The sequence below is a fragment of the Folsomia candida genome, unplaced genomic scaffold (assembly GCF_002217175.1).
Source record: "Folsomia candida strain VU population unplaced genomic scaffold, ASM221717v1 Fcan01_Sc009, whole genome shotgun sequence".
Taxonomy (NCBI): domain Eukaryota; kingdom Metazoa; phylum Arthropoda; class Collembola; order Entomobryomorpha; family Isotomidae; genus Folsomia; species Folsomia candida.
Genome location: NW_019091201.1, coordinates 4,642,915 through 4,656,527, shown reverse-complemented (window position 1 = coordinate 4,656,527; position 13,613 = coordinate 4,642,915). Strand labels below are relative to the sequence as shown.

Sequence of the window (13,613 nt, the reverse complement as noted above, 5' to 3'; positions counted from 1 at the left end):
TGAGAGGATCTATCTCCATTCATCCACAAAAACCTAATTTTCCGCCCAACAAGCTCTCCTCTCCAGGACGAAAAGTAGGTGGTAATCATTCCAATTCAACACTTTGATAGCGTTATTAAATGAATATGACGTTGGATCAACTTTTCGGAAATATATTTTTTTTACATGTGAAAACTTTAAGGGTTGGTTGCGTGTAATAATAAGTAACGTGACGACGAAGCCAATTATGCCGACGCATATTTACTGCTTTATGTACGTACAGTGGCCGCGGAAGCGGTGGGGACATCTGGGGCCATTAAAATTGTATGATAACTGGAGGGAGGGGTGCGGACATTGAATTACTGTGGGGACATTGTCCCTCTGTCCACACGCTTCCGCGACCACTGTATTATGTTCATACATTTGAGTAGCCTGATTTCTCCCAGTGGCCGCGGAAGCCGTGGGGACATTTGGGGACATAAACATTGTAGGATAACGGGAGGGAGGGGTTCACATAACATGGGCGAGATGATGCGAACATCAAATATTTAACTATGTGGACATTGTCTCTCTGTCCCACCCACGCTTCCGCGGCCACTGCATCCCCACATATTCTGCGTGTTCTCTCTCTCTATCTGACACATCTTGTCAGTGTCAGTCAAGTCAGTCCATAGTTACGCGAAAGCAGCTTGAGCTTCTTGAGTGGAGAGAAAGTAGAGAGAGAGAAAGTTGCCAATTTTGAGAAATGCCGATGCCGTGCGACATGCTCAAGTGGGAGAGAAGAATGATCAGATCCATGCCAGCCAGCCAAATAAATGCTACTTACCAAACTTTCTCCTTACTTGCTGTACAGTATTATTAGGAGAAAATAAATTTCTCTGTATGACGAATGAAAATCGGGGGAAGAAAGAGCTGCCCACATTTTTTTCCGTTACCAAAATAGAAATCAATGATCTTCTTACCTTGCTCCTGCCATCTCCCATTGTCGTCGTCGAAGTTGACGAGGACGAGTTGACCCCTGCTCCACTGGACTTGGACTTTTTGACCTTTTGTTTCCTCTGCCTGTCGTCTGCAGAAAGAGGAAGAGGCGGGTAGAACTCTGCACTACTTGGAGGTGGCGAAGTTCCCGTGGATGTCGACGTCGTGGATACGGAAACTTTGCTCTTTTTCTTGTTGGGACCGGGAGACGAGGCAGACGTCGTAACTGCTACTGCTTTGGTATCCTTCTTCTTCGTCTTGGGCCCGTCTGCAGAAGTGGAAGTGGAAGTCGAGGTGGTGGTGGACGAGTTTCGCCTGCTGGAAGGTTTGGAAGATGAAGAAGAAGACGGAGTTTGGTGGTGGTTATTCTGCTCTTTCGAACTTCTATTACTCGCCGTGCTCTCCCTTCTGCTGCTGCTCGACAATATTTCTGAAGACTTTCTCTTCCCAACTTTTCCTGGTGGTGGTGGTGGTGATGACTTTGGCATAAAAGCGATGGGAGGTGGTGGTGGGGACGTGGAAACTGAGACAGAACTTGATTTGGTTTCCTCCTTCACTTTGAGAGGGGGACTACTTACTCCGGGGGGAGGGATGCTGCTGCTTCGTTGTTTTTTGTCTTGATTCTCAAAACTGAAACTGGCCTCGAGAATAGCTTTCGCATTGAGGGACGCCATCCGCTTAAACTTTGCGCGAGGTTTTACCTTCGTCTTTTTACTGGGGGTGGAAGAGGCTTTCTCTTTTTTGGTATCTTTATCTTTGTTCTTGGGGGCTTTCCCTTTGCCTGGTTTTTCTTTTGGTTTTGATTTTGTGGAAGAAGAAGGCTTTGCTTTCCCGGAGGACTTTTCCGTGCTGGATTTGTTGCCTGACTTGGAGGGGATAAGCTTTTTCTTCTTGGAGGCGATAAGGGATGCGGCGCCACCTTTCTTATTGATAACCTTTTTATTATTACTGCTAGTTTTACTACTACTCGGCTTGTTTCCTTTGGTGGGGGATGATTTGCTGTTTTTTGTGGGGACTACCTTCTTCTTGGCAGGGGTGGGTTTGGTCTTCTTCTTTTTGGAAGCGGGGGCAGAATCGGTGTCGTCGTCGTCATCGTCACTCCCATCACTTGAGGATGAGTTCGTGGTGGCGGGGGAAGAAGAGGCGTCATCGTCACTGCCATGAGGAGAGGATGCCTCGTCTTCGTCACTATTTTCTTCTGTGTCGTCGTCATCTTCTTCGGAGGAGGAAGAAGGGGATGGCTTAGATTTGTCGGCATCACTTTTATTATTAATGGACCGCTTATTTTTAGTGGTAGTAGTTGCTTTAGTAGGAGTTTGTTTCGTAGTGGTGGTGGTGGATTTCTTAATATTCCTGCCACCACGACCGGTGGCAGTGGTACTGCTGGTGGTACTCCTGCTACTACTACTGTTTTCACTGGAAGAACTATTATTCTCGTCAGCCGAGGAGGAACTGGACCTTCTTCCCCTTCCACCGGATTTCGGTGGTGGTGGTTTCGATGGTGGGCTTTGCTTTCTCTTTTGAACACCTTTTGTTGACGCCGCCTGCTTTCCTTTCGGAGGGGGGACGTCCTTCTTATTTTTTAGTGACGTTTCACTACTCTTTGTGACCGATGATGAATTGGACTTTCCCTTCTTTTTGGGGGAGGTTGTCGTGGTGGTGGTGGTGGCAGTCTTTTTCGTATTCTTCCCTAATTTCGGGGTTGGCGAACTGGAGGCTCGTCTACTTGTTGACGGTTCTGGTTTTGACTTTGATGATTCTTTGCCTCCTTTTGTGGGGGCCAATTTCTTGCCCGATTTGATATTATCTCGCCCACTGACCACTTGACCAGACGAGTTTTTGGAGAGCCTCCGTTTGAAGAGGGAGGTCGAGATTTTCAACGGTTTGGAAGGGGCAGCTTTCTTCAAAAGTTGTTTAGCTTTCCCCATCCTGCCAGCCTGCCCGTCAGTCTGATCGAAGTTTAGTTATTGATTTGTGGGACTGGTTGGGTGTGCTGCTGACGAAGCGGATACTTGCTGCCCATTAAGACTTTTCCCCTGGTTGGTCGTGGTGGTGGTGGTTTTGGTGTGAGAATCGTGGGTGGGTGGAAAATGTGTGTATGGATAAGATTAAAAGATGCGATTAAAGACTTTGTTCTTTGGTTTGGTTGAAAGGCATGCGTTAGTTAATTATTCTTCTTTTTCTTGTGGGGATGATGATGGATGGATGCGTTCCTCTGTCATTATTATTGCTGCGGAGGTGGAGGAGAAAGCACCTTCGGCAGCGGAGAAAGGAAATCCTCGAGGAAATGTTTGGAGAGTCCGGGGTGACTACCTGGATAATTGTGGCGAAGGAAATATGAGGATAGATTGATGATGCATATGGGTGAATATCGACTAATTAAGGTCAAAATCACCACATTTTTAATAATTTTTCCCCTCTGGGAACTTATTTTAAAATTCTGGACGACAAATTTGTAGTCGGTGAGTTGATTAATGGAGTGGCGATAACTTTCTTAGGCCAGTTTCAATGAGTTCCAATTTGTCTGAAGGTTTCTTAAACTTGATATCTCCTCCTTCAAAAAGTGTCAAAATCTGGAGTGGATATTTTTAAAAAATTGGCAACTCCCTGCTTTACAAATTTATCGTCCAGAATTTTAAAATAAATTCCCAGAGGCGAGAAATGATTTAAGATGTGCTGATTTCGACGATTTTGATGATGAGTCCTACGTAAATTATTAAGGGAAACGAATCCCGAATTTTGTTAACAAAAGCGGATTCATAGCAAACTGATAACGCCAAGCTTAAAAAAAGTTAGAAAGCAAAACTTGTGCAATTAGTGTTGTTTGATCTCGGATACAGATTTTAAAGCAGCATGACTGATGTGATGTGATGTATGTCGGCTTTCAGGGTTTTCATCCCTTTGTCCCGTTTGGTCGGATTATTTATACGGGACACACAAAGTTCAACCCGGACTTTCCGGGATCACAAACCCCGATCCGTCAGATCACCGGCAGATATTTTTAGTTTGTTAAAATCCTACTACAATACAACTGCCTTTGACGTGTTAGTATTTATGTATGTGTGGTTTGGTTAATGCGATAAACATACATGAAATGCAACACATTTTACGGACGTGGTCATTAATTAGTCGGAAAGAAAGATGAGAGGTTATCAACAAACAAGCGGATACGTACACCAGAAATTTGTTAAATCAAAATACGACACATGAACCATACAAATTTGCAAACAATTAGTAATTAATGCTACACAGAGATGGTTAAATTGTGAATTTTATATGATCAAAAAGAACAACTAACTATACACGCACCACACCACGCAAATTTAAGAATATTAATTAGTTGACCTACCTTATCGATGCCTTATCATCAGTTTCATCCCCTCGGTGAATCTCTGCTCTTCAACTTTCTCCAACTTTTACGGCATGTTGCAGGCTTTTACTTGTGAAAGAAAGTTATTTATTTTCCTCAACTCTTTTCTATTGTCCTCCTCCGGATCGTTGCGAAATTGTGGTGGTGTTAAGGTAAACTGTGAATTAACGAATTAATGCACAATTAACTTTTTGAAAACTTTGAACTTCTTTGAAGTTTCTGAAAATTTTTTCAAACGACAAAATAATCTATCTATTTTGTTATCTCACTGAACATTTTTTTCCAGAATCAGATGACAATGCAATTGACATGACGTAGTTAATTCAATATTTAACTAATTCTTCTCAAGTCTAATCAGTTTTTCCTCTACTTCCATCTACGTCGTCCAAATTAACTAACTAACTAACCAACCAAGATGTACATACATATTTAAGTTTGTTTATAATGATGATGATGATCAATGGGAATCCTTCTCCATACAAAAAAGAGCAACAACAAATACCAAACCAAAAGTTATCTAATTCTTAATTCTTCTTACCTTCTTGTTGACTTTGCATAATTTCGTATTTCTTCTTCTTCTCGTTACACCACTTCTTTTCTCAACTTGGACTTCATTTCATTATACGGTTTACGATACAACAAAGTATGTATACAAATTACACGCCGAGTACGATGTACACAATTCAAGTCAAGTCAATCATGTGCTACGTACGAGTCTAATATTTATATTATTACGAGAGATACAGACCGATGCTGCCGTTTTCTTTGCGAATATTCTTATTATTAAGTAAACTACTACGTACTTTACTTACTTAACAGTTCTTTTACACAATTACATTACTTTACTCCTTACACTTTTATTATACGGTCTCAAAACAGGCTACTAGATCCATTCCACCACCAAAATCCTCAATCCGACCGAGTCAATTCCACTATTTTTTTTTATTTCCACTTTTTGTTCCCTTATATTCCTTCTAAAAGCTGGCTTGAATTGGTGCATGGATCACGTTACGAATTTTGAGTCGTATATTCGGCTCAGAAAGGGGCCGTACATTAATTATGTATCGGAAAGATCGCGATTTTCTTAACCCCCTTACCCCTCCCCTAAGTAACATCTGTCACATAGGCACGATATCATTTGACCCTTCGACCCCCCTCCCCTTGTACTGTACCTCTCTCTCATTACATAATTTATGAACGACACCTTCCCTTAATTACGAATTTCTCTCGCCTTAAGGGCCCCTTCCTGTATCCTTTGGCACCCTTAATTACCCCACCACGGAGGACTTGAACAGCCCAGGGAGCAGTTTTACGCACATGAGCCATGACCTCCATTCCTGCATATAACAGATGTGACTCTACCCTCCACAGAAAAATGTTGGTCTTCCCTCCAAAGTTGGTTTAAAGTCGGGGATGCATCGCTTTTTAGGGGGGTTTTACCAGGGAAAAGGGTTTCCCGGGGGTGTTTTATATCTTGACCAAGTCCCCCGGGGTAGGGGAGGCTACCCGGATGCGTTGGAAGGACCGGAAGTGGGGGGAAAAGGCCCGGTGTGAAAGCACGGGTGGAGAAAGCATTTCATTTCGGAGGGGCTACAAAGAGCCGAAATTTTTTGGGGAGAGTGTATCTAACGGAGAGAGATAGACCAATGGGCAGATTTTGTCGGTCGAATAACTCCACCTTCAAAGAGGTCCGTCCAATGTTGGGGATCATTAAGAAAATGGATTTACACGCCCATTACGATGAAGATCTCGGAAAGAAGAGAATTTGCAAAGAAATGATGAAGATTTTCGAATTTGTGACTCTTTTATGAGAAAATTGCAGATTTTTGGGAGAAAATTGGAGGTTTTGAAGGATTTTATTATTTACGAAGATGCCGAGTTTAATGGGTGATGAGATGACGAATTTTTTATGATTTCTGCATTTTTCAAAATTTTATAAAATTTTATTTCACTAATTTAATCCGGGTGAAAGTTGTGTGGAGAAAGTAGTGCATTTTCTTCTCCCGACTTGTGTGCATAGTCTCTTTGGTGAAAATTGAAATGGTTTTAGACACGATGAGATGGATGGAATCCGGGCTAAAAATCCTGAGAAGTAAAATAAATTGTGAGAATGGGGGACTTTGAGACTGCAGTGAAGTGCAGGAAAATCATCTTTAGTGACTCGGCAGAAATCTGATCAACTTTTGTTTTTAGTTTCTTGCGCAAAATATTTCGTAATTTTGCAAATTTTGGTAAAAAAATAGTTAATAATGGCGACAGCAGTGGCAAGTGGGGGGCCTGGTATTGGGGTCGTGGTCGGTATCGACGCGGCGAGAGAGCGAGCAGTGACCGAGTATCGCAGGAGGGTCGCAGAACATCGCGACATTGAGGCGAGATTGAAAGAAAGTAAGTTTCTGATGGAAATTTTTGAACTTTTTCGATAAAATATAATGAATCGTCTTTGTTTGCAGTGCGAGAACAACTCAAAGAGTTGACGAAGCAGTATGACAAATCAGAGAACGATTTGAAAGCTCTCCAAAGTGTGGGGCAAATTGTGGGCGAAGTTTTGAAGCAGTTGACGGACGACAATTTTATCGTGAAGGCGACCAACGGGCCGAGATACGTGGTCGGATGTCGGAGACAACTGGACAAGACGAAATTGAAAAGTGGAACTCGTGTGGCGTTAGATATGACGACGTTGACCATAATGCGGTAATTAAATAGGATTTAATGTGGAATATTTAAGATGATAAATGGAATTGTGAAATTATTTATTATTATTTGCAAAAATAGCTATCTTCCCCGAGAAGTGGACCCTCTCGTATACAACATGAGTCACGAAGATCCTGGAAATGTGTCCTACGGAGAAATTGGAGGTTTAGGAGAACAGATTCGTGAACTGCGAGAAGTTATCGAGTTGCCGTTGATGAATCCTGAACTGTTCCTTCGCGTCGGTATTACTCCGCCGAAAGGTTGTCTGCTCTATGGACCGCCAGGAACGGGAAAAACGTTGCTGGCCCGAGCCGTTGCTTCCCAGTTGGACGCAAATTTCCTTAAAGTGAGGGAGACAATTAATGAGGAATAATTAATTATGAGGATGATGACTAAATATTTATGTATTTAGGTCGTGTCCAGTGCTATTGTTGATAAATATATTGGAGAAAGTGCCCGTTTGATTCGAGAAATGTTTAACTACGCTCGAGATCACCAGCCTTGCATCATCTTCATGGACGAAATTGATGCCATTGGAGGGCGACGATTTTCTGAGGGTACTTCCGCTGATCGAGAAATTCAAAGAACTCTGATGGAGTTGCTTAATCAAATGGATGGTTTCGATACTCTCGGACAGGTGTGAATTTTTATTGCAAATGTATTGAATTTAATAATTAACTAAATATCTATACTTATTTCACAGGTTAAAATGATTATGGCCACCAATCGTCCCGACACTCTTGACCCTGCTCTCCTCCGTCCTGGGCGTTTAGATCGTAAAATTGAAATTCCACTTCCAAACGAGCAAGCTCGCCTCGATATTCTCAAAATTCACGCCGGACCAATAGCCAAACATGGAGAAATCGGTATAAAAATAAGCTCAAAATTGTGTCAAAAATTGTTTTAAAAAAATATTTACGTCTTCTTTTCTCTTTTTCAGACTACGAAGCCGTCGTAAAACTTTCCGATGGTTTTAATGGTGCCGATTTACGGAACGTTTGCACGGAAGCTGGTCTATTTGCGATCCGTGCCGAACGGGATTACGTTATTCAAGAAGACTTTATGAAAGCAGCTCGTAAAGTTTCAGACAATAAAAAGCTCGAATCAAAATTGGATTACAAACCGATATAATTATAAAATCTCAATCTGGAATTTGTACATAAATTAATTTATAAGGTTTAAAACTTTTTATATACATACATCTTAGCAAAAAACAATTATAAAATTTTCTTCAAAATTTTTCTCGCAATAACCAAATTGCTTAATTACCAGTGAAAGCTATTAAAAAATCGTATCTAATCTAATTTTTTAATTTAAGTATCACGCCCTATTTAAATGTGGAGAATGAGATGAAGTAGATGAAAATAAATGGAACCAAATCTTTCAAAAATTTCCGTATTACTGAAAATTTTTAATTTTGCTCAAAATTTAAATCGCATTGTTATCTTGAACATCCTCATCGTCCGACTCCAATGTCCACACGACGGATTTTTTACCACTTTGGTTCAACTTTGGAACCTTAATTTTCTTAATTGATGGAGACGGAACTTGAGAAACGGGGGCAGGAACAACTTTTTGGTCAACTTTCACCTCTTTCAGCACGTCCACCTTTTGGGACGGAATGATCAAGGACAAAGTTGGGATTGGTATCATGTCGTCGTCGTTGACACCAGGGTTATCAAGGTCAATCTCTCCTTCCGTTTTTTGGTTATCATGATCAACGACCTCATCGTTTCGTTGATCCTCATCGTTCGATTTCCGGCCAAAGAACCACCCGAAATGAAAGGTGGAACATAATCCTTCCATGGATGAGGATGAAGCGTCATTCTCTGCAGAAAGGTTACGTTCCTCGATGTACTTCTAGAATTTCAAAATTGGAAAGGTATTTTTAATTTCGAAATTAGAACTGGATTTTCAGTGTCAAAATTGTAAAGGATTTTCAATTTCAAAATTGTACAGGATTTTTAGTTTCAAAATTGTACAGGATTTTCAATTTCAAAATTGTACAGGATTTTTAGTTTCAAAATTGTAAAGGATTTTCAATTTCAAAATTGTACAGGATTTTTAGTTTCAAAATTGTACAGGATTTTCAATTTCAAAATTGTACAGGGTTTTCAATTTCAAAATTGTACAGGGTTTTCAATTTAATTTTCTGTATAATTTTTTTTTGAAACTCACCAAATATTCGCACTTATTCTTCCGAACTCGAGGATGGTTATCTCTCAAGTAGAAGAATCCCTCCCTGCTGCTCTGGTTGATGCCACACATGACGAAGACTTGGAGGCTTGGGTTGTGCTCGCCAAATTTTTGTACGCCCCATTCCGTGATCTATTTACATATTTACAATTCGATAATGGTAAATTCATAAAGAACCACAATTTCAAGATCAGGACGCCGCTAACGTTTTGATTATAAGGCAAGAATGCAGTCTCCAGTTCGGGAAATCTCAGTCCGAAATGAATCCCGACATCGGTAATGTGCGACTTTCCCATGAGAATGAGACTTCTTAAACCTGTAATAAATATATGCAAAAAATGGTCATATTTTAGGAAACCAAAAAAATACAGACGTACAGATTCTCGTGTCCGTCGTGTCGCAAATCTATGTTTCGCTTTGGTGTTCAAAACCTTTAGTGTCAAAAAACTGTACCAAAGCCCAAAATGTCCAAAAGCATGCAACATTGAAAAACCAGGAAAAATTTATTTATTAACGATTTTTTTGCAAATCTATGCAGATACATATGTAATTTCCCATTAATTTTGAACATTTCGGTGTGTAATTTGGAAAAACTTTTGTCCAACACGTTTTTTATGAGAAACGTAACCAACCTATCAATCACACATCAATTGCACACCAAGATTCAATCAATGGGAGATCACATATAGATCAACGGATTTTCAATAATCAAGACTTTGTTTGTATCATTTTGCCTCATTTTCTATTTTGGACACTTTTGGACATTGTGGACGTCCAAAATTCGATCTATTAAACTAGTTTTAACTAGTTTTGAAGACTATTTTGGACAGTGGTTAAAACCACAGCGAAACCTTACAAATAAATATGTACATACCTCTCAATTGCGCCATTGATCTCCCATTACTCGCCCTAGAATCCGCCACCACTGACTCCTCCTCCATCTCATGATAATTCCTCAGCCGCACCATCATCTCACAACTATTCCTAAGAATCCCAGTGACCCCATAATCCGTCAGAAAATCACACGCCGACACACTCAAATGTCTCAAGAGTGGGATCCCCTCCACCAAAACTTGCATATCTTCATCCTGTATGACCGGAAGTTCCGATAAGATTTCCAACTTGACGAGAAAATGAAACTTCTTAATAATTTTGAGCAACTCGATCCCGTTGATGATCGTGGATCCCAAACCCAGCTCGGTAAACTTGTCCCAAACTCCGGTATTGATCGGGGGCCCCACAAAATTGTAGGCGGAGCCGGACAGGGCTAAATTGAGGTCAAGATGCGCCGGCAGACCGTGCTGGAAACTTACGGGGGTTTTCGGCTGCTCAAAAATTTCCGACCGTAGCGCCACCGGCAAACCATTGTCGCCCGTGGATCCGCCGAGATACAGCTGTTTCAGAGCACCAAATTTCGTAAGGAACTCTTTCGGCAGATATTCCTGATTCGGGAGGGACAAATATTCCACCTGGGGGGACAAGCTTTGCCCAATTTTGACCCTGTAATGCTGTTCCCCCATGTTCCGGAAATGGGGCAACGCAGCTGTTTTAAGATTGACTTGAGATTCCAGTAAACCGATGAGGATTTGGGCGGAGGAGGTGCAATTGAGGGAAATTTCGACGTTATTATTATTCGCCGAGGAAGGAGGACTGAGCAAAAATTCCTCCAAGTTTAGCTCGGTCCATAAACTATTCATTTTTCCGAAGACGCTCGGCAAGAAGATGTTAAGGAGGGGCTGGTACTTCAAATCCATGCAAAGTCTACGGAGTTGGAACGTGTTTGCTTCAATAATTGTGCGGACGAGGGTGCAAAATGTGTCCATGTCGGGGAGATGGACGGAGCAGGGGTCAATTTCGGCCGCGTCGTGAATTGAGGAAGGAGGGGAATTTATAACCGTGGAAGGGTCAAAGGTTATCCAGATTTCTTCCAAAGTTTTGCTGCAATATCCAACCAACTTTTCGAGGAAGATGTTAACCGCTCGGATATCGTGATATTCCTGAATTTTGACCGACTTCAAGTGCGAGAAGGTTCGACCGACGCGAAATTCCTCAAATTCGCTTAACGCCGAGGTATTTTTCTTGTCGACGAATTTGCATCGGGTCAAAACCAATCGTTCCAAGGCTGGCGTGGCATTCACGGTTCGTTTGATGGTTTCCCATGTGATGTAGGAATTCGCGAATTCGAGGGATTTCAAATTCGCGAGGAAGAGCGTGGGCGGAGAGAAGTAGGCGTTTTCGTGGGAATGAGAGTCCGTCTTGGCGCCGGTGAAGACGTCGTAGTCGATGTGGTCAAAGCGACAGGTTTCGTAGGGAGTTGAGCTTGAGGGGAGGAGAAGGGGGCCAGTGGATTTGGAAGATGACACGAAAATTGTGGAATCGATGAATAATCGCGATTTGGAGATAACGTGGCGAAATTGTTTGGAGACGAGGCGACATTGCAGGAGGTCGGAGTAGTTGACGTAGGATAAGATTTCAATGATGTGTCGGTCCTGAAATAGATAAATTTGGCATCATTTGACCGCGAATTGCATTAAAATTCTACTGAATGTGAAAGCGATTGCAAAATAAGTATATAATCGAACATACAATTTTTTTGCAACTTTGCAAATATGCATCGATGACTGGTCATTGTCATTAGTCATTACTCATTAAATTAAATTCTGGCTGAATGGGAAAGTGATACATATGATAGCAAAATATGTACATACGAACGAGATGCATGCATTTATTTGAGTAATCAGGCATGCAATTTTTTTCGCAAGTTTGCAAATATGCATTTACAGATTTTGCTTATTTACTTTCATGTTGATCCAGGCAGCAGACATGCCAAAATTGGTGACAGACTGTCCCGATTCTGACGATGAGAAGGGATCGTTATTCTCGTTCATGTCGGGCGTACTACAAAAGGGTCCAACTGTGCCGAATAATAACTTGTTGAGACCTTCCATGCCGCTCCTCGGACATAGAGAATTTGAACTAGAATTTGCGTTTCGCCGATGTTTGTGATGATGCAATTATATTTTATTTATGCCGTTATCAATTTTATTACAAAATATTTCGTCTCACGGTGAAGAAATATTGACGCCGTTTCTATGGCGTGGCGGGCGGAAATGGAATACCGCCACCGACGCCGACACCACCTTGGCCCCCAGGGGGAGGAGCGACCTTTGGTCACACCAACCAATCTCCCCTTCAGTACCGTTAGAGGAATGCAGCGGCCCATTTTCGATATCAGCATATCTTACGTCGTTATCCCTGAGGGGACAACCTTTATGCTGGCGCTTGGTTCGGCCACGGACGTGGGGACAGAGGGATAATGTCCCCACGGTTGTTCGATGTCAGCATCATCTCCCCATTTTATATAAACCCCTGCCTCCCGTATCCAGCCATGTTAATGTCCCCACGCTTCCGCGGCCACTGCTTGGTTTAATTAAGCTATTTTTGTCAAATAGTTCTTTATACGTTTCTCTCGGGAGAGAATATTTCGAGAATTATTTCAATAATTTGCCAAGTAAATATTTGTGATTCATGTTTGTTATGATGCAATTTGCGTCATATGAGACAATTCTACGAACAGTGTAGGGTTTCCGTATTTACTGTGTATGAAAAGATTGGGGTTATCCTCTTTTTTTTATTCCATTCATACTGGTCTCGAATATTCGGTGTTATCAGTTATTTGCTCGCCCTCATTTTCCACACGAGCAAGCACATGCTGACCAACCTGTGATACTATTTGACTTACGTTTGGTTTATTGGCTAGAGCAGTTGTCTCGATTTTTACCTACTGAAAAATTTTACTGGGGATAAGGTGCTTATAAAAAATCTTATTACTTTTTTCTAAAAACTTTTGCTACAAATTTTGCCAAATTATTTCACTGAAATATTTAATCACTATAAATCTATTTAGACTCACTCCTTGCGAAATGTTAGGATTCCGAAAAATTGCTATTTTGCAATTATTTGCCCTATTCTTCCACAATGGTCTAGGAGTTCCTTTAAGGAGACCTCCCATCGCCCTTCATCTCGACGACCCCATCCTCCTCCGAAATTCATTGCGGCATCAGTCCACGTCCATCCGACGCCCGATCGAGTTGACGATTGACCTCGTGCACTCCTTCGCCGACGACTGGACAAATCTCCTCGACCCGTCTGTAAAGTTACCGATGATCAAGAAAATTGAATTTGTCGCTACGACCCATCATCTCCAAGAAATTGGGGTCATTCTCTCCCAACTTGTGAAAAATGTCACGATAGAAGTTTCTGTAAAATTGAACATTCCAGATTTTCTTACGGACTTATTAGAATTTGACCTGAATCCTCTCTGGGATTCGATTAGTCGGGTAAATTCTGTAACTTTTTACTTTCTCAGCGAAGCTTGTACTCCAAAAAGTACAATCAA

The 13,613-nt window shown here is 41.6% G+C and overlaps 3 protein-coding genes across 4 annotated transcripts in view; 1 reads left to right on the top strand and 2 right to left on the bottom strand.

Moving 5' to 3' along the window:
- The window catches only part of LOC110854241 (mucin-19), a 37,495-nt gene extending 32,129 nt beyond the window's left edge, over positions 1-5,366 (bottom strand). The window contains exons 1-3 of one of the 2 annotated variants that reach the window (XM_035855031.1): positions 4,866-5,366; positions 4,307-4,484; positions 942-3,270 (exon numbers count right to left, since the gene is read on the bottom strand). In XM_035855031.1, the coding sequence (XP_035710924.1) occupies positions 942-2,885 (1,944 nt within the window). In that variant the 5' untranslated portion in view covers positions 2,886-3,270; positions 4,307-4,484; positions 4,866-5,366. The remainder of the gene's footprint in view (positions 1-941; positions 3,271-4,306; positions 4,485-4,865) is intronic. The other variant, XM_022102659.2, reaches the window with a different exon arrangement.
- Positions 5,367-6,474: 1,108 nt separating this feature from the next.
- Positions 6,475-8,408, top strand: LOC110854243 (26S proteasome regulatory subunit 10B). Its single transcript, XM_022102660.1, has 6 exons — positions 6,475-6,712; positions 6,778-7,018; positions 7,100-7,364; positions 7,431-7,655; positions 7,722-7,884; positions 7,959-8,408. Exons 1-6 carry the CDS (start codon positions 6,577-6,579, stop codon positions 8,147-8,149), a joined length of 1,221 nt encoding a protein of 406 aa, XP_021958352.1. The 5' UTR covers positions 6,475-6,576; the 3' UTR covers positions 8,150-8,408.
- LOC118436599 lies at positions 8,170-12,549 on the bottom strand. Its single transcript, XM_035855033.1, has 5 exons — positions 12,013-12,549; positions 10,089-11,703; positions 9,421-9,530; positions 9,197-9,346; positions 8,170-8,878 (listed from the first exon to the last, which is right to left on the bottom strand). The coding sequence occupies exons 1-5, from the start codon at positions 12,160-12,162 to the stop codon at positions 8,447-8,449; spliced, it is 2,457 nt and encodes an 818-aa protein (XP_035710926.1). The 5' UTR covers positions 12,163-12,549; the 3' UTR covers positions 8,170-8,446.
- Positions 12,550-13,613: the final 1,064 nt, after the last annotated feature.